Genomic DNA, 25,746 nt, shown 5'->3' with positions numbered 1-25,746 from the left:
CTCTCTCTCTCTCTCTCTCTCTCTCTCTCTCTCTCTCTCTCTCTCTCTCTCTCTCTTGTGTCACCTTCGTGCGGCGCACATGCGCGACTATGCCGACCCGATCAGATCGAATAACTTTGAAAGGGAGAATAGGCTGTATTCATAAGAACGACGCGAAAGAGTTCCGCCCGACGGTCACAATGACGATGACGGAGTCGCGCCTCGTCGCGTCTTCGGTGTCTCGCGTATTCGGAGTCACTGCTCCTTGTGGCCGCCCCGTTTTCACACGCGAATGTCGACGGCGAAAGCAGGTCTCCCCGAGTTGTCGTCTCACGTCGGCGGAACGGCTTCCTGCACGGTGAATTCTCTCGCGAATTTCCCTTCCGGCATTCCCGACGAGAATGCACGCGATATCGAGCGGGTTGCATTTTGTTTGTTTTACGGCCTCTCTCCCCATCTCCTCGCGCGGCTTCAGCAGACGGCCGTGCGTTCCCTTCGCCTCATCGTAATATTTCATTTGTAGCCGTAACTCATTGAGGCCCTCAGTCTGGCGTCATGCAACGCGCGATCACACAGGCACCGTTGAGAGATCGGCCGGCGCGGAGAGTAAATTTTAATCTGCTAATCTAAATGTCGGGCGCGCGAATGAATATTTGCCGAAACGATCGAGCTCCGAAATCTACCGTGGCAATGGCTGCCGGCGTCGATTGTGCAAAACGGGAATCCTGTTTCGCTTATCCGACAGTTCATCGAGTTTTTCATATTTACATAGGTCGCGCTCGAGATTTGTATAGGCGCTCACTTCGCTGTGAAAGAAGCGTACGTACCTTGAGGATCAAACTGCCACTGCAATGACACGTATAGCTCGGCCGTTAGCAGCTGGCTTCTTGTCAATCGGCGCGTTCGTTTTTTAGAAAATCAAGCGCGTATCACGCGGAGATCACGACGATGTCGTGGCAGCGCGTCAAATGGAATAATTTCTTTCCCGAGCGGACGGTGTATCGCATATGAAACCGAGCGGAGTCACCTCTGTGAACCTTCAATTTCATGAAAATGCATCAGGTGTTTCATCACCTTCGCCATCAAGCTAGCCAACCTGCCGGGCCTGATTCGCATAGAGTGCAGTCATGTTCTATGCGGGCGAAAATATTACGGGAATCTAAATGCGCTGTTAACCACCCCGATGCGGATCGTATTTTCGCTTTCTGCCGTGGCATCTGGCAGAAGGTAACTTAATCATTTCTCCAGACACCGATTCGTTTGCTCTCGTTATCGTCTCGCAGGGATTTCTCTGCGAAACGAATCGTCGACGTTCAGCATCTTCCCGACTGGAAATTTGTTCTACATGGAGAAGAAAGTTGGTTAACGTGAAGTTTTTAATTGTAATATGAACGAATCATGCTTTTTGGCTGAAGGAAATGAAATTTCGGATTCCTAGGATCAAATTTGCTCCCAATTTGGGTCTGAGAATCAGAAAGTCCTTCAACTAAAACCTGACAGTATTGAGAAAAAATATTTGAAAATTTATTTGCAGAATGTTTATTTCTGTGAATAAACATCATATCCCACAAATAAATTTCTAAATATATTTTTTCTCAAGTATACTTTTTTTCCTCAATACATTCATGTTTGCGCTTCTGCTTTAGCTACAGAATTTAATTAAATCTTATAATTATGGTAATGAGCATAAAATTGTCAAACTTGTATTCTAAAATGAAAAGTTGGAAAAGAAATTGCTTACTTTTTTCATGAGAAACTTTACGCAATTTTAAGCGTCGACCATTCTATTCTGCACACGATCGCTATATTGTATTCTCCAACGAGAAAATCACTGTTTCACAGATTGGAACGAAGAATATAACTTTATCTGCATTAAATTTCCGCGTGTGGTCTCTATGATCCAAATTTGATTTGAAAACTAGAAATTCTGTTTCCTTCAATCTAAACACAGCCAAACTTGCGCTTCCAAAATTGTCACGAAAATTTCGCGAATTGGCATATAATCAGGTTCTACGTGGAATCTGTATGGCTTTCGCGACATTCTCAGGACATCTGAACCATATATCGCTCCAATTAATCGTCGATCTCTTTTTATCGTCGCGACGCTCTAATAGGCAAACATCGGAACTGCGCTCGGGCGCGGTATTCTCAACTCGTTTAGCATTTACGTAAGTGCAGTTGGCAGCGCAGAACTTACCGCAGGATGGAACTTTGTCGCATTGAATTGAATAGAGCGATTCATGTTTAGATTAGTGCATCACGCCGCTGGTAATACCGTGGAAGTTTGTAAACTCCAGACTTCTGCCACGGATGCCGCCGCAGCGAGGGGAACTGTTAAGCAAATGCGAATTTGGACGCGACGCAGTTTATTCTCACAAAGCCGCTCCCGCACGGCTATCCTGCTCTCTCCGGGTCCGCGGACTTTGAAGTCCCTCGGATGTTCACGCAGAATTACCATAAGCGCATAAGGACTATCCTCCCGGTTCTCTTCGATATTCTAATAACGTCGGAATGTTATTACGTTTAATCGTGCGTTATATAACTAATATAATTGTGGGTTGCATAAAAGGGGGAAAGAAAAAACATGCATAGATAACAAGTTGAGCAACGTCATCTGATTTATGTAAAAACAAAAACCTATTAACTTCAGCGTACGACACCTTGAGATATCTCGCAGGCTGGTTTATTCCACTTCGATTTATTGAATATTCAAGAAAATATTGACTTATCGGTTTTCGCGAAACTTTACGCCTCATGAAGTTTCTTAACCCTCGACGGAAAACCTACCGGAAAATTGAAAATCTATACTCGGGCCGCGCTCGAACGATCAAAAACGCCGGAAACTACTCTATAAAGGAAGATCAGTCGAAACGACTTGAATCAAACGAATTTAATCCTGGGGTTCTGTGTGGCGAACTAATTGCTCCAACTCCTTCCGAAAATTTTTCATGTTCATCCCTTATTTCTACAGAATGTACAGGATGTATTGTCGATATAGTCTGTGCGAAAAGGGAGAAAATAAAAAATACGCTAATATTTCTAATAAATGTCAATAATTTCTAAAAAAAAACTACATTTTTATAGCTTATTTATTTTATATTATTTCTTTATTATATTATTTTATATTATTTCTGACTCTTAAACTTTTATCTCGGAACTCTGTGCACATCATTTTGAATACTTATTAAAGTTCACGTACAAAAAAAATTAAGATTTTCGTAATTATTTTTTAATTATTACATTTACTTCACTAAAAATAGCAACGTCATATATTTGCATAACAGCACGGTTTAAAATATTCTCCGACAACAGGATGGCATTCATTAATTCAAGAATTTAATCAATTATTAGAAACGTCACTAATGTATTATTAAAACTGAATCAATATTACATTGTTTATGACCACTTTTTGATGCAATATAAATCAATTTCCAATTTTTTCAACATTTTTTCATTATTTATCAGATAATGCACCTGAAAGATTTAGTTGTCGATGACGCGAAAGTTGACCCGTTACATTTATATTACACGTACAACTTAGCACTTCGTCTGTTTTTTTTCCGATGACTGAATTTTGCAATTCATATCCCTATATGTTAGATTGTCAGTTTGACTCGATTGTAATTTGCATAACAAAATTTGCATAACCCAGAGACCTGATTATTTTTGTCCGACCTTTTTCTTCGGTGTGCGTGCAGGTAGTGCGGTGTGTCATCAGTGTTTAACGTGTCGCTAGAGCAGTTGCAAAATTACAGAATACACTACTCCTCTCGATCATGACTGCACGTTCTGCCGCATGTGCGGCGCAGATTCCTTCAAAGAGCGATCGCGTTGTTCCCTTGGAGTTCACCAATATCGAATGTCGGAGTCTGAAAGTCCGGGCGAGACGAGCGGAAGTTTTCCCCCGGGACTTCCCCGAGGCGTCTTGTTCGCGAGAAACGCGAGTCAAGAAGCACTACAACGCGAGATACTTTCATCTCTCCTTCGCTCCTCTCATTCACTTGTCGCCCCCTTTTTCTCGCGCGCCTCGTTGATTAATTATCAAAGTCGCCGCTGGCTTTCTAATAAATCTCACTTGGGCATTACGGAATTGTATAAATAAAGCAGGGCATCCAACTCCGGCGAGATCGTCCTCGCTGTCAACGCTGCAAACGCAAATTCAAGACCTAACGCGATGGCACGCGAGCAGAGAGGAGAGATGCGCGTTGCGTCGAGAAAGCTACAGTGAAAATGACGGGGCGTGTGGTACTGCGAAAACAAGCTTCATTCATTAATTTATCGGACGGTCGAAAACGCTCGCTCGTTTATTCTCCTTTCTATTTAGCGCCGAGATTAATCCGGCTGATTCGTACCATCGAAATTAATTAATTCGATTAAAATCAAATTTAACTTTTCCCGACGCGCTGTGTGTCTCGCGCAAACACCGATTTTACCAGCGCGTCGATTCTTCTTTGAAATCGCACACTCGAGTCGGAAGCAAACACGCGACAAAGTCGCAACTTCATTTTTTACTCGTCTCTTTTCAGAGACCGTCTTTTATGAATTTTATTGTGGGACCTTTGACACCTGCGCGCGATGTCGCTGTTGCTCGTCGGATATTGTCGAGTTTTACTTTCATCGGAACGTAACGGAACGTTATTTCATCGCAGTCTTCTCGGAGGACTTCGCATCGCTTGCATTACAAAATCGGCGCGATGTTTTTCGCTTTTTGCTCTTTTTTTTTTTTTGCTTTTTTGCACCGCTACTATATTTTTCTCTGTCGATTCTATCGCTTTCGAATTAACATGACTAGATAGACGTGCGAGCCTCGATGTTGGCGGGCGGAAGCGTTTGAATGGACCTGTACGGGGGATTGGTAGGGTTCGGTAGTAGAGGAGGGTTGCTTTGATCTGCGTAATTAAACGGCGCGATTTCTCTACACAATGATACGCTCGGCGGATACTGTGTGTACACGGCGAACGGACCTAGATCGTTATCTGTTTTGGATATTTCGTGTTTGAGTACAGCTGTCGATGTTATCGGCAATTTTTTGTTGTTGCGTTATTCGCGTCAAATCTACGTCCCGCGCGCACGCGTGTGTGCGCGCACCGTCGCTCAGTACTTCGCTTTTCGTCGTTCTGTACGAACAGACGGGATTGGGAAAGTCGCTTTTCAAAAGTGACTCGTTACAGTTACTCGTTAGCCACCGGAAAAAAGAAAGAGTAACTCGTCAACGTTACCGCGCTGTTCATTTCGGGAAAGTAACTCGTTACATTTCTAATGAAATTTATTTTATTTCTTAGCGGGATAGACCTTACTGACAATCAATTCCTGCACCACTAGAAACACACATTGTCAGAAAAAAAATCTAAAAGTAACAAATATTTATTCGGTGGGTGTCAACAAAACATATGTTTCAAATTAAGCTCATTTGTCTAAATAGAATAAGCGATTGCTTTCATGAAAAGCAAAATATATATTTTCTCATTTGAAAGAGATATTTTTTATAATGTAAAAGCATACATATTAATATATGATGTTATTAGTAGCGTCGTGAATATTTGTCATCTTTTACATATTTTTTTTTCCTCAGTGTAGTAAAATCGAAAAGAGCTTTGCGCACATAAAAAGAAAATTATAATACTCTCTCCGTATACACGAGGTCACAAATATTTCCGCTTCACGTCGCTTCATTCATCATCTTTGGTCGGAAGTTGATACGCGTTGTTGATTACTTTACGACGCGAACGACGAGTCGAACTAGCCGGTGAAAAATGTAAGAGCCGCTGCAAAACTGCGGCATTTTTTCCTTTTTTTTTGCTCTTGCCCATCTCAGGGGCCATATAGCGTGATCGCGATCTTGAGAAGAGTAGACGAGAAGATTGTTAAGCGGCTATCAACACGCGATCTGACCATTGTCGTCTCAAAGTATTACTCAGAAGCTCCGTATAGCGAAGAACGTATAGCGTGGTGCAGATTAATGTAGCAGGTACGAAAACATTCGAGCATCGTTAAGAGTCGTTAGTCAGATGCGCGCTAGTCGTGAGAGATCCTGAGAGGAAGGATAGACGAGCATGAGAAATGAGAACCACCCTTTCTAGGTTGAGGTGGAAGCAGCTGCACCCTTGCGATCGCGCAAGTGGCAGTGCTTTCCGCTGTTTCCGCGCGCGCAAACACGTAGAATTAGGCGCGATCTCGAGAGTATCCGAGCGAAAAAGTTTGCGCTGAGTTGAGCACGGTGTTCTCGTGCATCAAGATCGTTCATCAAAATCGGCATGCGCGAAGTTCATCCTTCTCTTCCGATTCGGCGATCACAGGACCTCCTAACGCGCGAATATGTTCTCTCTGTGTTCCAGAAAACCGGAGCCAGGATCAAGATCTATTCGAACACCTGCCCGCGCAGCACGGATCGCCTCATCAGCATCTGCGGGAAGCCAACGACGTGCATCGAATGCATACGCGAATTGATCGCCACCATTAAGACCGTGAGTGTACCATGAGATCATGGCTTTCCTATAAATCTTCGTAGTTGCGCCGTTACGTCGAGCACGTGTCCCCGGCGAACGCGATCCTTTTTGTCAGGCATTGGGATTTGTTCGTCTCGTATTTTGCTAGTGTTTGAGTTTCGTTCCCGCATATGTAATGACACAGAAAGAACGTTTACTTTTCTTCATGAGGTTCCTTCAATTAGACTAAAGATATTCTTCGTCGCAAACCCTCCCCCAAATGTCTCTCTCTACTCATTTTAATTTCACTTATAATTCAATATTCTTCTCTCTACACGGGGCAAATTTTATAGTAAAAGTCATATAGAATTTTCTTACCGAGAAATAGGTCGACATTTCGCAGCAATTTATGATTTTTTCATTTCATATGCTATTTACTTTAGGAACTGTGCTGTTAGAAAATTTGCTGTGTTCCTTAGCATGAAAGACCTTACTGGCAGTCTGTTTCTGACTGCTGAAAACACAATAAAATTGGAAAGAGTTTATATGAAAAAAAAAAAAGAAAGAAAACTATATTCTTTTCGTATATAATCAGAAGTACTTTCTATGATTAAATATTCTAATTACTCCAAACTTTTTTCCCAATTACACTCGGACAGTAGAGTAGCTGAATAATCCAGGTTTATTTTTCTCTTCGGGATTGCTCGATCTCCAAGAGAGAAGAATAACGTTCCATCCTTCTTTTTCAGTCGCCGCTCAAGGGTGTAAACAACCCTTACGACCCGCACAACTTCGACGACTTCTACGCCGACGATTACGGCGGCTACGGTAATGCCGATGGCCAGAGTAAGGTCAGCGGATTCGGCGGGCCCGGTGGCCGCGGTGGCGGCGGTGGCGGAGGCGGCGGAGGTGGTGGCGGCGGTGGCGGGATGCCACCGCGTCGCGACAACCGCGGCGGCGGTGGCGGCGGCGGTGGCGGTGGCCCTGGCGACATGAACCGCGGCTTCCCACCACCACCCCGAGGTGGCCCGCGCGGCAGCGGCGGCGGTGGTAGTGGAGGCGGCGGCGGTGGTGGAGGCGGCGGAGGCGGTGGTGGAATGTCCGGCGGCCCACCGGATCGCGGATACGGCGGTAATTCCCGCGTCGGCGGCGGCGGCAGTGGCGGCGGCGGCGGCGGGGGTGGCGGCGGCGGCGGCTACGACGGCGGCCGCGGCGGCGGTGGCGGTGGATACGGCGGCGGAAACCGTGGCGGACCGCCTCCCTACGGTAGTGGAAATTATAACGGTATGGATATATTTCCGATTCTCTCGATGATAGATAATGATCCGCTGAAGCATCGTGTGTAGTGCCTTGAATCCAGGATGACCCTCATTAAAATTCCGATTAAATTAAGACAACACCCGGTAGGAACAGTTTCTAGCTATGTAACATTCCGCTCGAAAGAATGATCAAAAGCTCAGCAATTCTGCGTATGCGAAATGGTAACACTTAACCGATATAGTAATTTTTAATAGGGGTTGTAAAGAGCAAACAACGCCGAATGTTCTTCATCGTTTTGACAACAAACTTTTCTTCAAATCTTTGTTTTCTACGACCTTATTTACCGAGTTGATCGGCTTAATCAAAATTTAATAAAATTCGCCATTAACATTTCAATCGCAAGCTTTTGGAATCTTCGATGGTGATAAAGGCAAATTAAAGTCGTAGCGATCGTGCAGCAAGTATTTTGCTTCGGGATAGTTTATATTATGGCGGTAGTCCAGGCGTGACACAGCAGCGGATGCGTCAAAGTACCGTTGTGGTCTTGAAATACTGACAGCAAACTTACAATCTGCTTGAAATTGTCGTGAAATATTCGGTGATACGTGCACGCGTGAAATATGACTCCATTAATGTCCCTTTTGTCGCAGGTGATGGATGGGGGATGCAAGGAGGCGCGCCCAATGGCTTAGGTGGCGGTGGCGGCGGCGGCGGCAGCGGCGGTGGTGGCGGCGGTAACGCGGGGATGGGCGGCCCACCGATGGGTGGAAACAACCAAGGGAACCAGGGTAACATGGGTGGCAACAAAACTAGTACCCAAGTCACCATTCCGAAAGACGTGAGTTGATTACACTTTACATCCTTGTTTCCTTTATTGATAAAAGCATTCGTTACGAGCGTATTCGTTACATTTAGTTATAACTGGTTAATTCATGGCGTTCGCTTTGGGCGCTAACACGCAAAAAAAGAACTAGCTTCCAGAGCTAAAAAACAGCCGTGGTAGATAAGATGTGTCACTGAAATAGGGACAGCTAATGTCGATACTACCGAAGCTAAATTTATTCGCTGTTTAAACTTAGGCGCTACAGCGAGAAATATTAGTTGCTAGAAACAAATAACTGTAGCAAATGATTGTAGCTGTGCGGCAAACTTCCTTAATATATGCATACGATAAGAAATTTAGAAACAATTGCCATTTTCTTAGCTATTTGAAATGTGCTATTTTTAATATCACTTAATATGTATTTCACAGCGAATGCATAGTCAATTTTTAGCAGTGACAGCTAAACGATTAACCTTTTGACTAAGTTTGAATCAGCTATCGCGATTTAGTTGATATTGCTAAGTCATTTTTTTGCGTGTACGCGTTGTAAGCGTTATTTTATCTGTATCGCTCATTATATGCGGGAAGAAGATAGAATGATGCTTACAGCGCATAAGTGTCCAAAGCGAATGTAGCCCATTTGTTTGCTTTTAATTCTGTTAAGCAACGTAAAAAACAAGATATATTCCTGACACGGGCAGTGAAGAAATTCTTATCTATGTTTGTAGTTGGCCGGAGCTATAATCGGCAAAGGCGGTGCGAGAATCAGAAAAATCAGGTCCGACAGTGGTGCTGGCATAACTATCGACGAGCCACTGCCCGGCAGTAATGATCGTATCATTACTATCACCGGGATACCCAGTCAGATACAAATGGCCCAGTACCTGCTGCAGCAGAGGTAATTATCGCAGCACAAGATATCACAGATATATGCTATGAACTCGATTCTTAGGTATCTGGCTTCTCATCTCATGTTAACTTTATGCTCATACTACGCCGGTAATACTTGGAGTTGACCACATTTATTGTTCAAAATGCGTTATTACAAAAATAGAAAGAAGCATATTGCGGATGTTAATATTCATAATGCATACACTTAAGCTCGTGTCGTTTCTTATCGCGCGATGGAAATTCGACGATATTGTACTTCGCGTCGTTGTCGTGTACCGCGTGTCGCTGCTTTGGCGTGACTTTATGCTTATGACATAAAAATCTGCGACACACGGGAAGAGCAATTGTTAATAAAGTCGAAGCGGAGAATCATCTAGGCCACACACACACATATATATATATATATATATATATATATATATATATATATATATATATATATATATATATATATATAAATCGAATCAATTTGCAGCGCGTTGTTATCCTGCAGTAATGCGATACGCGTTTATGTATGGCCGATTCAGATCCTTCGACTTTATGTTTTCCGTTTGATCGACTGGAGCGCCGCCTCTTCTCTGCCATTCTTCTCGTGCGTGATAACAATTCCTATGTGCTCCGTATGGCCGCAGTTAATTACCTTCCGCTTCCATGCCTCGCCGCCGCGTCGCATCGGGTCATCTCATCTCACCTCCGAAGAACTAACACGCAATCCGACTAACCAAACGAATGAGAGGAGGCATATAACAGTCGCAAAGGTGGAGGAGTGTCGAAGTGGAGAGAGAGAGAGAGAGAGAGAGAGGGAAAGAAAGAGAGAGAGAGAGAGAGAGAGAGAGAGGGAGGGAGACGGACGGAAAGAGGATGCGCGCTGTGGAGAGGGAGGGAGGAAAGCTCTCTAACCCAGCGTGAGGGGAAATCGAGCGCCGTTGTATGGAAGACTAGTGATTTTGTTGTTCTACTTTCGATGTAACAAGGAATCACTAATCATCCTACAAAGGCACTCACGAACGTCGCTTCTCGAGACTTGGCTTTTGGAACTAACACCAATCCCGCTGCGCTCCGTTCGCTACGTCGTCGACGCGTCGTAATTTCACCCCCGACTAGGGTCTCTTCTTTGGCAAATATACGTTATACTGTGTGTAGTCGTAATCGTAGCCGCCGGGAGAGACGCATTGTAGAATTGCGTTTAACTGACTGTCCGGGACTATTGCTGCGACAGAACTTACGTAACCCGATTGTGCAATTTACTTATACGCTCTGATATGTGTATAATTAAGCCTGAGAGAAAACGCTATTAATCACTGTCCGACTGTATTTGTTGCATTCGCCCAGTCATCATTCAAATAAGGCTTTTTGTATCAACTAAGATGATACGGTCAGCCGTTGCTCACGCGTAACGCTTGCATCTCATTCATTCTGCGCTTTTACTTAACTCTCTGTGGGACTGCGCTCAATACGTTGAATGCCGTGCGATAGTCCACCGATAACTGTTGCACTGTGACATCGATGCGTCTTATCGAATTGTGCGTGTTAAGACAGAATTAACAACATTGTGAAGAGTCGATCTTACGACTAATGAAATTGGACAAAAAATGCATGTATCTTGAGTTGAATATCGTATTTTCGATGATTCAGTCATCAGCTAAGTTCTTGCATAAACATCGAAATACGTAGTAATTAGTATATTATTAAAAGAATATAACCGTTAACATAACCCGCAGCGATAAAGTTTTAGAAGTTAGTAGGAACGCAAAGAAGACATAGTGTATATTTATATACATATGTTATATTTTAAATCACTTATCTCTTGCGCGCTATTCCTCGCTCATTCTCCGCTCCTGACAGTTGTCTATGCGCGGACTAATCAAGACACGTTCGTTCTTTCTGTTCCAGCGTTCACGAGAATGCAGATCATTACTAAGACGTGGTGAAGGATGCATTCGGGGGGAGGGGGGAGCCAAAGATGCGTTTTCGTAACGTCTTTTTTTTTCTCTAGGCAGATAAATAAGGAATATTTTGTGGGCAAACATATGTAAAAGCGCTAAAAGCGGAACTGAAACTGAAGCACCACGATGGTACATGATGTATGCACCCGCAGAAACGAGCGCGCGTGTGTCTGCGTGCGCACGAGAAGGAGGAGGAGGAGGACGACGATCTGTATACGCACACATCACACACGTGAATCACCCTCTCCCGAGAAGAATAAAACGCTTTTACGTGGTCGATGCTAAGCGTGAGAGTAGTCTTAACGTGACAAGCCAACTGTCGTCATCATCATCACCATCATCGTCATCTTCTTAAGGGACGCGGTCGTTCGCGATCGTGGAGCTAACTGAACTCGACTCGACGCGCATCGACTGCAAACCGCTGACGTTTTCGGCCTTTCTTCATTAGCAATAGAACTCTCTCTTGTGCATCGTGTCCGAATCACGCAACACTGTCGATGTAACAGCAGAGGGGTTATCCAGGGAGTTTCAAACTGACAGGCAACCGTGCCGTGTTCCCCGACGTTTAGCATTCCCGAGCAAACGTATTTCGTCGAAGTCTAAAGAGTAATCCTTTTTTTTTACTGCTGGAGCTATTTTACAGCTAGCCTCGTACGTTTCCTTCTTTTTCCCCCGTTTTTTATTTCATCTTTTTTTTACTTATCGACACGATCTGTTGTCTCTTTCGCGGAGGACCCGAATGGGGGAGGAGGGGGATCAATTTCGGAACTATACTATAACTATATAGTGTGCCAATGGAACGATGGAGACGCGCGCGTGCGAAAGACAATTTGAAGCCGTAATACGCAAAGCACTCTTCTGAACATCGAGAGACCTGATAACGCACACTTCTTCCCGTTTGCGTTTTCTTTTGATAAATTCTTTACAGACATTCTACTTTACATTTCGTCAGTCCCTTGTTTTTCTTTTTTTTTTTTTTTTTAAGTAAGGGTAAACACGCATGTACAATGAGTGCAGGGGCGACGGTGTGTCGAATGAAGGATGAGATCACCGCGAGAAGGAGGAGGAATGTGAGGGAAAGAGGGAGGGAAGAAGATTTTACTAGACGGATATGTGGTACGAGCGAGAAAGCCAGAGTTTTGTACATAAGACCATTAACGCCCTTTCTTCCTTCCACAATTGCCACGTACAACGTTTCTGCTGTTGCATTATTATATTTTATAGTGATTATTATTCTTAGTTATTATTATTACCATACGATTATTGATAAGAATATATTTTCTGCGTTATTGTATCCCACCCGAAACCTGTACTAATGATACCTTCACCCCATAAGCGGACGCATAAGCGGTGTTCTTAGTGTTACACGCGATAACGAGATAAAAGAAAAAAAATACTTAGGATTAACGAAGAAACGTAAGTTAAGGGGGCACCATCGGCGAAGAGGGAACTGTTACTGAACGATCGTCAGTCCAGGTGATGACGAAAAAAAAGAAAAGGAGAGAGAAAGAGAGAGAAAGAGAGAGAGAGAGAGAAACAAAAGGAAAGAAATCGCAACTGAATCCGCAACGAATTCCGTCGCATTAGCAACGTAAAACTATCTCAGTAAAAATCGGCGTTTGTCGCGTGAGAGCGATCTGTTTTCTCTGATACAAGTGCGAATGAAAACACGAATGAAAATATCTTCGGCTCGTTTTTTCCGATTATCTCTCGCTCTATAAAATTACTTTCTGTATTATATTGTACAGCCTTACTAACGAGAAACGCGCGAGTCCTGGTAAAAATCGATGTAAATTTATTCTCAGACCACACACTGCGCTTGTGTCGTTGTGTGCGCTGCGCCGTATCGCGTCATAACAAAAGAAAAGAGGAAAAACAGATCTCATCGTGATATCGTCTTCGTCGATATGTAAAATCCTCATTCCGAAATCTCCGAGTACGCAAAAGAGGTGCGAAAAACGACCGAAGGTCTCGAGACAGCCGGATTCAGCATACAAACGCGTGATCTGTAAATATACATATATTTCTACCGTGTAACCACCCTGAGACACACACACACACACACCCACACACACAACTGAGTTGCTCGGTCGATCGTGCTCTTCTCTCAACGAGTAGCGCCCAAACTAGATAATTTTCCAAGTGCAATTAACACGATTGTACTGAAAAAGAAACATTCTTCGGCACGGCCGACCGAGCGATCGTGATCGAAGAACCGCCCATGAAAAGAGAAGAAAGGAAGGAAGGAAAGTAGAGAGAGAGAGAGAGAGAGAAAGAGGCGAATTCAATTCCCGGACGAGCGTACTTGCATACACTTGTCCGAGGATTAAGTCGTCAATGACACATACACACGCCAAGCTGTATTGAAAGCGAGTACAAACTCGCGGTGGATGAGAGAGCGTGGTCGATGTAATGTGACGAACGAACGAAACGACCGCCTGTACACCTCGATCGCCGTTTTTCCAATCCTTTTTCCTACCACCGATGGTCGGCCCCGAAGCTAATTCGTAAATTACCCTTTCCTCTCTCTCCCCGATCCCTAAATACACACCTAATATATATATATACACACACATATATATATATATATATATATATATATATATATATATATATATATATATATAGTCTGGTCAGTAACCGTCACCTCCCCTTACCGGGGTACCCACAAAGGGCATTTGTAAAGCATCTTGATCGCGGCAGGGTGTCCATTAACAGACGCGTACCGACCAGTAGTAGATATGACACTCGACAGTGTTTGTCGCACTTAGGATCGTCGTCGCGCCGCGGGTTTACGCGGAGCTTTATAAGCACGACTGTGCGGGACACTAACTCGGCGAGAATTGTCGCACAATTTGTTGAGCAACGCGCTGCTCGTAACGATCCCTCGTTCGCCTACGCTCTTACGCTCCTGCGTGAATTCACGCGACGCGACGGCGGGCTTTGTAGATCTTAGATATCTCCCACATTCTCATGGGGCAAGACTTCGATCGACTGTTCACGGAAGAAAAGTCGTCTGTGACGAGATTTCCTTATTTTTGTTCGAATAATCATTGAGCTTCGTTCTTTTCCTTTTGTTTTAGTTCTTCGCGTATTCTTCTATCATTGTTCAGATTGGAGTATGATGTGTATCGAATGTGTGCGAGTGTCTTTTCGACACAGCACGCGTGTCACGTCGCATTGTACATATTTTTTCTTTTTTTTTTTTAGTATTTTTATATCGATTGTTTTGTTCTGGATCGGTCAATGTAATTGTTTCGACGCGAACGGCAAGAAGAAATGTTGAGATTGCTGATCTGTGAACAGTCTTGCGAAGTCAGCTTGACCCGGCGGAAGTCCACGTGGGAGTCGCGGTTTCCCCTTTACTAAGAGACAGGCCTGTGATGCCCTGAAATGAAGTAAATCGAATCAAAACTGTTCCGCGCGAAGCTTCGTCCGCGTGTATGCATTTTTCGTCTAACAACACACACTTGTTAACTGTAACCCGTTTCACTACGACGAGGCACACAAGCACGCGTGTGAATGTTAGCGAACGACAGAGAGAAAGAAAGAGAGAAAGAATGTGTGTGTATGTGTGTGTGTTTGTGTGTAGATGCGTGTGCGAGTAACGTGTGCGTGGAAAAAATATTGTAGCCAGATATGCATTAAGCCAGTTATTAGCCATTAAGCCACAACTGGTCTTTCGGAATCGCGGCAGGATTGAAAGAGGAATAGCGTGCGAGATAACATGATCATAAATGGGAGAGAGAGAAAGAGAGAGAGAACGCTACACACTCATTCGTATCACGATGTGCGTGTACTGTATAAGATATACAGTTTACAATTATTTGTAATGGATACTTTTTATTTGTCAAATAAAAGTTAGTACAAAGCAACATGAGAGAGATGTGATCCTTACTTAAGTCTGCTTAAATAAGGCTAGATATATAGTCATTCATTATTTGCGTACAGAAAAATTCTGCATTCAAGTAAATGTTATTTGTTTCAAATATTTTACAACCTTATGTGTCCACAGATCTGTTATAAATTCATCATAAGCATGAAATTTACTCAAAATGTATTTTGAATCCTGGTAAGTTTAACATTCCAATCAAGAACATTAAAACAAAAATTTGGTTTACTTACTAGAGAATAAGTTCTTCTTTTCTCGAATTTATGATAGGTATATTTTTTTTTGTTAAAGATAACCATTTTTAAATGAAGAAAAATCACTTTTTTTTAGCAGTAAAATAATATTTTTCTCTGTGTGCGGGAAAGTAGCTCGATAAACAATCTTAAATTATAGAGCTTGACGCTATCAGGATAAATACGTCATTTTTCGCGAGTGAGTAATCGAAATTTACTCGAGTGAAGGGCTCGAAGGGCTTAATAATCGCTAGAACCACTCACCCGAGAGCTTACTTAGGGATATTGGTAGAAAATTGAGCGATGGGTAATGACCGAACAGAAAATAAAATATACTCGTCGGTCAGAGAAATTACAGGCCTCTCGTGTTGCGATACGTTCAGTCATTCGGCGATTCTCTTAGCACATACGTGCGTTTCACTCGCGAGCGTTACATGGCGCTTTCGGCAATTCGCAAACATGAAGATCCACAGCGGCAAGGAAGGTGGACTGGAAAATCTGAAACGCGGTGAGGGATGTATTAATATTCTCTGAATCCTTTCAGGCAGGATTCTACTTGAAAAGCAGAGCAATTACCGAGCCACTCGAATTCCAGTGATTGTTCACTTATATAATTACATTACAAGCAAATTTCAAACTTTTTTCACTCGTGTATGGATGAAGGATCCATTTTAAACTTGAGTGGAACGTTTATTGTATTTTTACACTGAACTTCAAGTAAATTTTCACTCATTTTGACTGGCATTTAACATGGCAGAATTTAGAAGACATAATAGCAGCTCTTGTATTTCCCATCGTAAAGTGGATTAATTTCTCGCGCGATGTTACAGGATATCACAAATGGTGGATGCTTAATATAAAAAAATACATAAGCGGATGGTTTCATGTCTATTGCAAGAATACGAGTTTGCACGGCTTTCGTTATATATCCGCGGATGGGTCGACGATATTCAAGAGTTCTCTTTGGTCTATGGTGAGAATGTCACGATGTGTCTGTGTGTGATCTCGATGAACGTAATTTAATCGTATTTTACAAAATATTACTTTGATATCGAGAACACGATTTACACGCGTTCGTTTGCCAATAGGTTTGCATATTTGCCATCGCGTTCTGCGTGGTGCTCATGCTTCGCTTGTGGGCGAATTATTCGAGAAACCCGATAGCGACCACCATCGACACGTCGAATCTGATATGGGACCTGCCTTTTCCGGCCGTTACCGTGTGCAACAACAATAAAATTTATCGTCCACACGCCGATATTATTGCCAAGCAGCTGTAAGATTCGCTAACTTTATCTCCTCTGTGCAAGGACATTTGCAACTTGTAGTATACCTGTCGAGAGATAATCGTTCAAAAAAATAAAATGTAATGTAAACTTCGCTAACTTGAAATTAATGAAACGAAAGGAAGAAATGAAGAGAACTTGCTAATGTTCTTAATCTCTTTTGCTTCAAAATATATAATCTCACCCTTGGCGGAATCCTTCTATGTTTTGGCCTCAAGATGATTTTTTTGAGACTTAAAGGAACATATTTTAACATCCAGAAGAACTCTAGTTGCAAGGTACCATTTCCTGCAATTTCATATTCTAAGCGAAAACTTTTACCGAAAGCTGAAGATCTAATGAAGAGGAATAATATTGTGCTTCGAATATTTCCCTTTTGGTTTTACAAGAATCCTTTTGAAGCCATTATAAGAGAATTTTGCTAAGGATGAGATTATTTTGAATGAGAAATTAAGGAAATTAAGAAATCCTCTGAATTTCTTCTTTTTTGTTTCATTAACTTCAAGTAGCGAAACTTACATTTGCACAATATATTTACGTTTTATTTGCACAATACATTTACGTTTTATTTGCTCGCGTATAATTCACCATGTACTGCACGATTCCGTTTGATTCGACAGACAAATAAACGGAATCGCTAAGAACGAGACCGAGAGATTTTTCACTTCTCTCCTAAAGCTGGTGCGGCCCGACAAAGTTTTGATCGACGACACAACCGCGAAACACATACTGGACATACTCGGCATGACAGTCGAGACATTGATGAGCAAGGTGATTTTCCCTCGCACGATTCATTCTGATCGATCTGACAGAGATCGTTCTTTCGCTTTGATAACGCAACAATACGAAGCAATTAACTGCGACAATATTACTGGCAGTTAATGCAGCCCTGCAGCGCGTTGTTGGTGAGATGCGCTTGGCTCGGGCAACTTTACGACTGCGACAAGATCTTCAGGACGGTGAAGTCGAGGGAAGGCTTCTGTTGCGCTTTTAACTTTCATTACGGAAAGATAGGGTAATATGTCCGCGAAAACATGTCGTTCGCCTTGCAGAGATCGTCTCGTGTTCAAAGCACATCGTAATTCTCGACAGATACAACGATGAGAGCGATCAGCAGGAGGTGCACGACAATTCCACCGGCTTCAATGTTACTTTCGAGTACCAGCCGGGCATGCACAGAATTCTGGTAAGACCCGACCTTCGGCTGCTAGTCTGAAAGACCCGCTCTGAGTATCTAATAAGAGCGCGATCGACATAACTTTTAAGCTACTTAATATAAAAGAAATATCAAAAAATTACATATGTACTACTCAATCAGCATATAATAGTTTTTATATTAATAGTCATCCAATTACTGCCGTTGTCAATTATTGCCGGACATCTTCGAAGCATACATTTTCTACCAATTTCTCGATCTCACAAAGTTTCACGAGAATCGAAGGGTGTCTTCTCGCGATAATTCGAACATTGAACATTTTCCGACACAATCAGCAAGTTCAATAATGTCGAAGCTTCCTTTGCAGAAAGCTCCAGGAAGCGGTCGCGACGTAGGACTCGCGCTCGCCTTAAATATTGACCGTTACAATTACAAAGGCTCCGTGCGGCCCTCCGTGGGCGCCTCAATTGTCATACACGACCCGGTCGATTTTCCCGACATCGGTGCGCACATCGCGTCCGTATCGCCTGGTCACGTCCTGACGATATCCGTTTCCGGCACCTCCATCAAGAGCATGGACAGCTTGCGCAACCTTCCTGTGGAGAAGCGTTCTTGCTACTTCGATGACGAGGTAGGCGCACAGCTCGCCAATCTCTTTCCATTCGTGACGCACGTTTTGCAAGGCACACTCAAAATTCTGTATATTTATGATCGATGAAACTACCAACAGGTACCTGGAGAGAGGCATTACAGCTTCCAGTCGTGTGTATCTGAATGTATAGCCGAGCTTCTGCAGAGCGTATGTGGTTGCTTGCCATTTTACTATCCGGAAAGACGTAAGTCTCCGGAGCATTGCATAATATATATATATATATTCGCGAATTTTTTTTTATTAAAAAAAAAACTACTAAATAAGCATATTTGAATATGTAATTTAAGTAAAATTTGCACTAAAAAAAATTTTTAATTATTTTTGGAAATAACGTCACAGTACCTATTGTCGTTCTGAATCTGCAGTTCTTATACGCTTCTTTGATTTGCATGATTTACGTTTGTACAGTAATCCAAAAAATGCAAAAAATTTCTTATAAAATAGTATCATAGTTATAGTCCCTTAGGCCAGAATTTTTATTTCCGTTCTAATTTTTCTTTTTATAAAATAAAATAGAAGCGAATTTTAATAAAAGAATTTAATCTCTTGAAGAAGAAATGAACAAAAAATTCAATTGACTCTAGTAATTTTCAATTATTTGGAGTTTTCTTCAAATAAATTCTTGAATATTGTTTAATTTTGGCCTGAAAAAGTAATTTACCCCCTTAAAATCTTCCATATATTGACAGATATCGGAATAAGAACGTGTTACTTGACCGACGTAGCTTGCATCGTGGCCCACCGAGGTAGGATATTAATTATATTGTGTCGTAAGGTAAACGTCCCAATTTAATGATATAATTCTCTCCTTTTTATGATTTTTTAGTTAATTCACAATCGATTCAAACCGGGCACAATCAGTATCTTTATCTTACTTACACTGGCTTATATGCTAAACTGTTCTAAACTGTTTTAGTCACCAAAAGTGACTTATAAGCCTTTTGACCACTTTTACAAACGTTTTTATCGATAAAAAAAAAGAGTTCAGAATATGAGTCATTACTTACATAATTAGGTACACGTAGTATATATCTTGTTGTATAAAATTGTGTATTATGACATCTCGAAATTTAGCGTCGCTATCGGGAGATAATATAGCGACTAAAGGACCTTGCAAGGAATGTCTTCCTCAATGTACTGATATCATGTACGGTATCAATGTGGAAAATATTAAAATGGACGTTGTGGAGTACGAGTCGGAATTAACGTGAGTCTATTCATCTTTTTCAGGAGGATTTTTCTTCCATCGATCAGATTATTTGGATTTTTAGAGACATGTGCAAGTTCACTCCTCTTTTTTACAGACATGATTTGGATCTGGACAACGTATCCATGGTATACGTATTCTTCGGCGACATCTCGTACGTTGAGTATCAGAAGGAAAGTATCCTTGGTTGGGATGGATTGCTCGGTGAGTCGAATATTAGCAGCACGTCAAAAGAATGAGAAGTATCTTCAAATTTTTAATTTCCTTTTCTATTAAAATTGCATGTATGCATCAGCATCCTTTGGCGGTATCTTCGGCCTTTGTCTCGGCGGTTCCGTGATGAGTGTGATAGAGCTGATTTACCTGTTGGTGGAGGAACTTTTCAGGCTCCGCAAGACGCAAGGATCGTCGCGTAAAGATTTGCCCCCAGCCGCGGAAGTGTTTCTTTCAATCCCCGCTGAGAAAACCCAGCTGCAGAAGCCGCGAAACCATCGGGAATTCGACGACAAGCGCGTTTACGTCACGTGGTATCAATCGAACTTTCAGCGACGTAAGGTGATGAACTTTGACGATGTGCACAAGCGCGTCAGGTTCTAAATTCACCTCAGTTCATCTCTTTCAAAAGTAAGAAATTAAACTTTTAGAATTAACTCTCCGCGTACAATATTGGGTCTGTGAAGCCCGAACAAATATTCGACCGCTCACCATTGACTAAATAAATCTTCATTTATAATTTTCTTTTCGTGTTATTTGACTCCTCAGTTGTACGGATTATAAGGCAGCGGGCTGCGATAGCAACACGGCTTCGGATACTGTTCAGGAAGTCGTGAAAACTTTGCCAGTGGTGTTGCCAGTTGGTTTGGAGGTGGTAAAGGATCAGGACAGCATGGTCCAGGTGTTATTGGACAACACCGAGGCGGAGGGATACACGGTGGCCTTCGAGGTGGAGGTTTGCAAGGGAATTCTTCAATCCTTGGAGGCAGCATTATGCTACATGATTGTGGTGTCTGTGCTTTTGGACATTTGCTGCAAACAGTGCGCTACTTAAAAATTACGACAACACTATGCCAAGAGATGATAAACTGCAATCAGGAGGAGAGGAGAAGTTCTCGCGCTTTAGCGTACAAAAAGATACTCTATTAGCCGTAATAGTTCGTTGAAGTGCAGCGAAAATAAATACTAAAACGTACTACTTGTCGATACAGCATATCAAATACTTCAACTCCTCCATATCGTTCCAGCCGGGCGGTCTCTTACTTTTGTTGCAAAGCATATCGCTTGTCTGTCAATATTTTATACTTTAATTGTTATTTTATTGTTAATTTACATTATATCGAAATTATATTGCCATGTGTCCTGTGACAGATAATTTTGCCGAATAAAAAACTGTCACGCAATGAAGTTACAGTTAAAGCAAAAAGGAAAAAGTCGATTGCAACGCGACATTCATTTTAACTTATCTTAGCTATCGCTCGAACACATTTTACACGTTACATTATATCGAACTTACCATGTGTCCTGTGACAGATAATTCTGCCGAATAAAAAACTGTCACGCAATGAAGTTACAGTTAAAGCAAAAAGGAAAAAGTCGATTGCAACGCGACATTCATTTTAGCTTATCTTAGCTGTCGCTCGAACACATTTTTTATAGACTTTGCACAGAACAATTATAACAATTAATTTTTTATGTCGTATTTAGATGTTTATAACGTGTATTATCTTCCGTTGATCCAACAAAGTCATCAAAACGATGACGTTACCCGGAAATAATAACGCCTATCGTCGATTAATGTTGCGGATCGCCATGTTTCTACCGGAGCGATTTCGCCCTGCGTTTCTGCATCCTGTGGGTAAGATATCATAATTTTCGTGCCATGAATTCTTTGAGAAAAGCCATAAGAGTCTTGAACTCATCAAGGTATCTGCGTATGTCTCGTAAAAAAAGGAGATATAAACGGTAAATATGCAGTATAACGCCCCCACCTTGGATTTTTCCAAACTTTCAACAATTTTTCAGAAATCAATTTTACGCATAAAAATATACAAATTTACAAAGTTAAAAAAAATCCAAGATGAGAACGTTATACTGCATATTTACCTCGACAAACTGACAACTGAGGAGTCAAATAACACGAAAAGAAAATTATAAATAAAGATTTATTTAGTCAATGGTGAGCGGTTGAATATTTGTTCGATACTATCCATACAGGCCCGACTACTGTATTTTTTTGGGCGCCGACGTTCAAGTGGGGCTTAGTACTTGCGGGCATAGGAGATCTCAAACGACCCCCGGACACGATTTCTCTCAGCCAAACCGCGAGTTTGATGCTCACAGGCGCTATATGGTCTAGGTACGTTATTCTTGCTCTGAACGAATCGCACGTCTCAGTTACTTTTACGACATGATCGAATTCACACGATATTAGGTACTCATTGGTGATCACGCCTAAGAACTACAATCTGTTCAGCGTGAACTTGTTCACCTGTGGTACAGCGACGTACAACTTCATTCGGGGAGCGTTGTATCACGTGCAGGAGAGCAAATGAAACATTGTCGTGGACAACGTCGGGTAGAGACTCTCGCGATAATGAAGAACGATGCGCTTTGTACAAACTCCACGTGCAGAATGTATATTTTATAAAACTATTTTACAGTGACGCTGACTATACGTATGTCGTCGTAAGGCTTGTCGGTCTTCGGATTCGTTTTCACTTGGCTGATATTCTGTACAACCTCCATGCCCTTGTGAACTCGACCGAAAACGGAATGTTTATTGTCTAGCCAAGGCTGAAACCGAAATATTGTATCAATTGTAAATTAAGATTATATCAACTGACAGATTTAGGCCTGTATTAACAGTCATTACTTGTTACAGCTAAGATTTTTCGGTTTTGAACTTAGAGTTAGATGTTTTTCGCTTGAATAGCGATTATAAATATATAACGTCGCATAAATCATATGATTTAACTGAAAAACTTGTGGACAATTCAAATCTGACTATCTTATGTGAGACAAATTTCAAGTGACGACTATTAATGCGGATCTAAGATTATATCAATTTTAATTTACATATCCTAGAATCTACATTTCGTCAACTTACCGTCGGCGTCAACGTGATGAAGAACTGACTACCATTCGTGTTCGCACCCGCGTTGGCCATGCTCAAAGTGTACGGTCTGTCGTGCTTCAGGTTCGGTCTAAATTCGTCCTCAAACTCTCCTCCCCATATACTTTCGCCACCGGTACCGGTACCGGTGGGATCGCCCGTTTGTATCATGAAACCCTTGATGACTCGGTGAAATATATGACCGTTGAAGTAGCCGTTCTTCGCGTGCACGCAGAAGTTCTCGACTGTCTTAGGAACGTCCTTGCCGAAGAGATTTACGTGGATGTCGCCGAGCGCCGTGTGGATAATCGCAGTGTCGTATATTTTCTGCATGTTCGTGGTCTCAGTGGAAGATATGATGTCTTCCTTCGATGGTTTCTCGTTGAAAACGTCTCGGTCGCATTCCTGGCTCTTCGTGTCCTCCGGTTCACGTCTCGTGAACATGTAAAAGCGATTCTTTTTGTGAGCCGTGCAGAACAACGTCGGGTCCGGCCGGTTCATTTCTATCGTAGGGTTCTCGGAAGCCTCCATCTCGACGGTCAACGCGGCGGTGGTTTTCCTCGCTTTTCCCTGTATTATTCATTTATAAGTATCTATCGATCGCGATTCGCCGAAATTGTTACATGAATTAAATACCTGGAACAGTGCTAGCTGCATCGGTCGTATGTTTTCTGGCTTCCCCATGATTTTGATACAACGGTTCGTGTAAAGATTCACCATTTTGATTCCCAACATCGTCGAATATAAAATGATATAACCAGATTCATCGAAAATAATATTCCCAAGGTTGATTTCAGTCTTGTCCAATTCCCTTTCGACCGCTAGTCTACAATATACATAACAAGAAAGAGAACAATGTAATGCTTATATGTTGAAAAGAGGATTCAACCCAATCTGAGAAAATATACCTGCGTCCAAACTCCATATTTGGGAGTTGCAGTACAGTTTTCTGCAGTTCTGTAAACCTCTGGAGCGTCTCGTCGAATATCCTGTACAGCTTACCTGTCCGAAAATTAAAGACCCGAACTTTCCTGTCACCACTGAGCGATGCAAATCGTTTACCGTCAGGCGACACTGCTAAGCCGCATGGGTAAGTCTTGTTCTTAGCAAACTCGAATAAGTCGGTGTCCAGCTTCGATTCAAACGATATGCATTTGGGAAATTTGTACTCAGTTTTCGGGCCCGTCCAGTATTCCAGTATGCCTGCCTTGTCGACAGAGATGCATGTTTCGTAGACGGGATTATACTGCAAACAAATCATTATATTACTTGTCTCGACCAAAGTACTTCATTTAAAATGATGGATACCAAACAATAAGATTATATGAAATTCAGCCTGAATTTCAATTTGAATCAATAAGATGATGATTGATTTACAATGAAATTCAGACTGAATATAACGTAGTCTTATCATTTTGTCTAAAATTTTAAGTCGTTTTATTACATTGTATAATTAGCATCTTTACTTACTTTCATGATGATGACAGATTTAGTGTGTAATTTCTCGATTATATGCAGAGGTGTGCTAGTTCCCTGACCATCATAGATGTATATTTTATTTGATTCCTGTGAGGAAACTGCCACAGCAGCAATTGCATCGCCAGCTGAATATATCCATTCAGCACAAAGTGGTATAAAGTCTAATTTTATCATATTAATCATATCTGAAACAACGATGCAATATAATGGTCAACTGAATTGCTCTCATAAATATATTAAATAAAAAAATTGAAGTTTGAATACTAAAATATTTAAATATTTATATATTTAAATTGAAGTTTAAATACTATATATACTAAATATCTATATATACTCACCAAAATTAATGACATCAAATATTTTCATAGTTTTGTCTATGCTGACTGAACACATGTGAACACCATTGCAACTGGTAGATATTGATTGTATTACCATTAAATGTGCCCGAAAGTGTTTCACAAACTCTATCAACTCTTCTTGTTTTTTCCAAAATTTGACATGTCCATCGCAACTGGCAGTTATCACAAAGTTCGACCTATATCAATAAATTTTGTTGGTAGCATGTTCATCAAGACAACAATTGTCATGTGTCAATGTATATTACTTACGTGGGATACTAACTTTGTCACTAAGATATGAGTAATGACGTCCCTGTGCATGTAAGACTTCTCGTAACACTCACAACATGGTAGGTTATCTATGTACACCTGCTCGTATTCTAGGACTGTAAAATTTAAGAAACATATTATGACTCACTCAAGAGGAATATGCAGACAAATATACATAGTTCACGTAAATATACATATATTTTAAAAAATATTTATTAGTGATAAATCAATGTGGGAAATTAAAATTACTTCGTTGTTTTTTCTGTGGTGCAGCTTCCGAAGGTAACGGCCCAATCCAATTATCTTCCGCGTCACTATCTTCATGTTCACGTTTTTTACTTGACATAATTATAATTTAATATATATTTCCAAATAATAATATAACCCCTCTCACTTCATGTGCTAGATTGTATTACGGCTTCAATACAATACAGAAAATGTATTGGCTAAATACTGTTTGTAGCCATCACTATTCTCGTTAAGGAAAGTGGCGGCTCGTAGTGGAGACTTTGGAACTAACTTACAGAAATAACGGGTTCAAGGAGTACATTAGACTCGTCATTTTTGTAAGTTAGTTCCAAAGTTTCCGCTACGAGCCGCCACTTTCCTTAACGAGGAATTAAGATAGTGATGGCTATATATAAAATATATTTATGATCAAATACTTACAGAAATAATGAGAGCCACGCACAAGCACATTCGTAACATGTTACGTTACGTTAAATACTGACAATACAATGGCCATACCTGTACGTAAACTTAAATAACGCACAAAGAAATCCGTAAACTTAACATGTTAC

The 25,746-nt window shown here is 41.6% G+C and overlaps 6 protein-coding genes across 18 annotated transcripts in view; 3 read left to right on the top strand and 3 right to left on the bottom strand.

Moving 5' to 3' along the window:
* The window catches only part of LOC116846340 (cytochrome b5-like), a 5,018-nt gene extending 4,045 nt beyond the window's left edge, over positions 1–973 (bottom strand). Inside the window, exon 1 of one of the 2 annotated variants that reach the window (XM_032820046.1) lies at positions 807–973. The gene's annotated coding sequence lies outside the window, so the exon portion shown is untranslated. The remainder of the gene's footprint in view (positions 1–806) is intronic. The other variant, XM_032820048.1, reaches the window with a different exon arrangement.
* The window catches only part of LOC116846335 (heterogeneous nuclear ribonucleoprotein K), a 137,744-nt gene extending 122,545 nt beyond the window's left edge, over positions 1–15,199 (top strand). For all 11 annotated transcript variants that reach the window (XM_032820033.1, XM_032820040.1, XM_032820029.1 and 8 more), the window contains 5 exons: positions 6,315–6,443; positions 7,154–7,688; positions 8,315–8,502; positions 9,216–9,385; positions 11,272–15,199. In XM_032820033.1, coding sequence (XP_032675924.1) covers positions 6,315–6,443; positions 7,154–7,688; positions 8,315–8,502; positions 9,216–9,385; positions 11,272–11,299 — 1,050 coding nt within the window. In that variant the 3' untranslated portion in view covers positions 11,300–15,199. The remainder of the gene's footprint in view (positions 1–6,314; positions 6,444–7,153; positions 7,689–8,314; positions 8,503–9,215; positions 9,386–11,271) is intronic.
* A 546-nt stretch (positions 15,200–15,745) lies between these two features.
* Positions 15,746–20,650, top strand: LOC116846344 (pickpocket protein 28-like). Its single transcript, XM_032820052.1, is given in 12 exon segments — positions 15,746–15,957; positions 16,280–16,422; positions 16,538–16,725; positions 17,356–17,506; positions 17,614–17,750; positions 17,828–17,921; positions 18,259–18,727; positions 19,233–19,289; positions 19,618–19,750; positions 19,848–19,954; positions 20,046–20,374; positions 20,513–20,650. Coding segments are annotated over 11 exon segments (1,986 nt in total). The 5' UTR covers positions 15,746–15,752; the 3' UTR covers positions 20,348–20,374; positions 20,513–20,650.
* On the bottom strand, positions 20,218–21,164 carry LOC116846343 (small proline-rich protein 2B-like). Its single transcript, XM_032820051.1, has 3 exons — positions 20,941–21,164; positions 20,456–20,776; positions 20,218–20,365 (listed from the first exon to the last, which is right to left on the bottom strand). Exons 1-2 carry the CDS (start codon positions 21,021–21,023, stop codon positions 20,509–20,511), a joined length of 351 nt encoding a protein of 116 aa, XP_032675942.1. The 5' UTR covers positions 21,024–21,164; the 3' UTR covers positions 20,218–20,365; positions 20,456–20,508.
* A 338-nt stretch (positions 21,165–21,502) lies between these two features.
* Positions 21,503–22,299, top strand: LOC116846281 (mitochondrial pyruvate carrier 2-like). Its single transcript, XM_032819923.1, has 3 exons — positions 21,503–21,602; positions 21,962–22,103; positions 22,179–22,299. Exons 1-3 carry the CDS (start codon positions 21,503–21,505, stop codon positions 22,297–22,299), a joined length of 363 nt encoding a protein of 120 aa, XP_032675814.1.
* Positions 22,300–22,355: 56 nt separating this feature from the next.
* On the bottom strand, positions 22,356–25,438 carry LOC116846334 (peptidylprolyl isomerase domain and WD repeat-containing protein 1). 2 transcript variants are annotated; one of them, XM_032820027.1, is made up of 8 exons: positions 25,196–25,438; positions 24,960–25,062; positions 24,677–24,873; positions 24,330–24,523; positions 23,768–24,105; positions 23,496–23,685; positions 22,854–23,429; positions 22,356–22,540 (listed from the first exon to the last, which is right to left on the bottom strand). In XM_032820027.1, the coding sequence occupies exons 1-8, from the start codon at positions 25,290–25,292 to the stop codon at positions 22,397–22,399; spliced, it is 1,839 nt and encodes a 612-aa protein (XP_032675918.1). In that variant the 5' UTR covers positions 25,293–25,438; the 3' UTR covers positions 22,356–22,396. The 2 variants fall into 2 exon arrangements, with proteins under 2 accessions (XP_032675918.1, XP_032675919.1); XM_032820028.1 differs by having other exon boundaries at positions 24,947–25,062; positions 25,196–25,211.
* Between the last annotated feature and the right edge of the window lie 308 nt (positions 25,439–25,746).

This window comes from Odontomachus brunneus, unplaced genomic scaffold (genome assembly GCF_010583005.1).
Source record: "Odontomachus brunneus isolate Ranch 3 - 2012 unplaced genomic scaffold, Obru_v1 Obru_scaffold_063, whole genome shotgun sequence".
In the NCBI taxonomy this organism is placed as follows: Eukaryota; Metazoa; Arthropoda; class Insecta; order Hymenoptera; family Formicidae; genus Odontomachus; species Odontomachus brunneus.
The sequence above is the reverse complement of the archived record's forward strand: the minus strand, read 5'-3'. Positions and strand labels throughout refer to the sequence as shown.

What these genes read in the sequence shown, in the direction of transcription:
- LOC116846343 (XM_032820051.1), bottom strand. Translation starts at nt 21,023, where the DNA reads ATGCTTTGCAACAAAAGTAAGAGACCGCCCGGCTGGAACGATATGGAG. An exon ending in ATATGCTGTATCGACAAGTA is followed by an intron (nt 20,777 to 20,940) that starts GTACGTTTTAGT and finishes CACTGTTTGCAG; the next exon opens with CAAATGTCCAAAAGCACAGA.
- LOC116846281 (XM_032819923.1), top strand. Translation starts at nt 21,503, where the DNA reads ATGACGTTACCCGGAAATAATAACGCCTATCGTCGATTAATGTTGCGG. An exon ending in TGCGTTTCTGCATCCTGTGG is followed by an intron (nt 21,603 to 21,961) that starts GTAAGATATCAT and finishes CTATCCATACAG; the next exon opens with GCCCGACTACTGTATTTTTT. An exon ending in ACAGGCGCTATATGGTCTAG is followed by an intron (nt 22,104 to 22,178) that starts GTACGTTATTCT and finishes ACACGATATTAG; the next exon opens with GTACTCATTGGTGATCACGC.
- LOC116846334 (XM_032820027.1), bottom strand. Translation starts at nt 25,292, where the DNA reads ATGTCAAGTAAAAAACGTGAACATGAAGATAGTGACGCGGAAGATAAT. An exon ending in AATATGGAGTTTGGACGCAG is followed by an intron (nt 23,686 to 23,767) that starts GTATATTTTCTC and finishes TGTATATTGTAG; the next exon opens with ACTAGCGGTCGAAAGGGAAT. An exon ending in TCATCACGTTGACGCCGACG is followed by an intron (nt 22,541 to 22,853) that starts GTAAGTTGACGA and finishes TTTCGGTTTCAG; the next exon opens with CCTTGGCTAGACAATAAACA.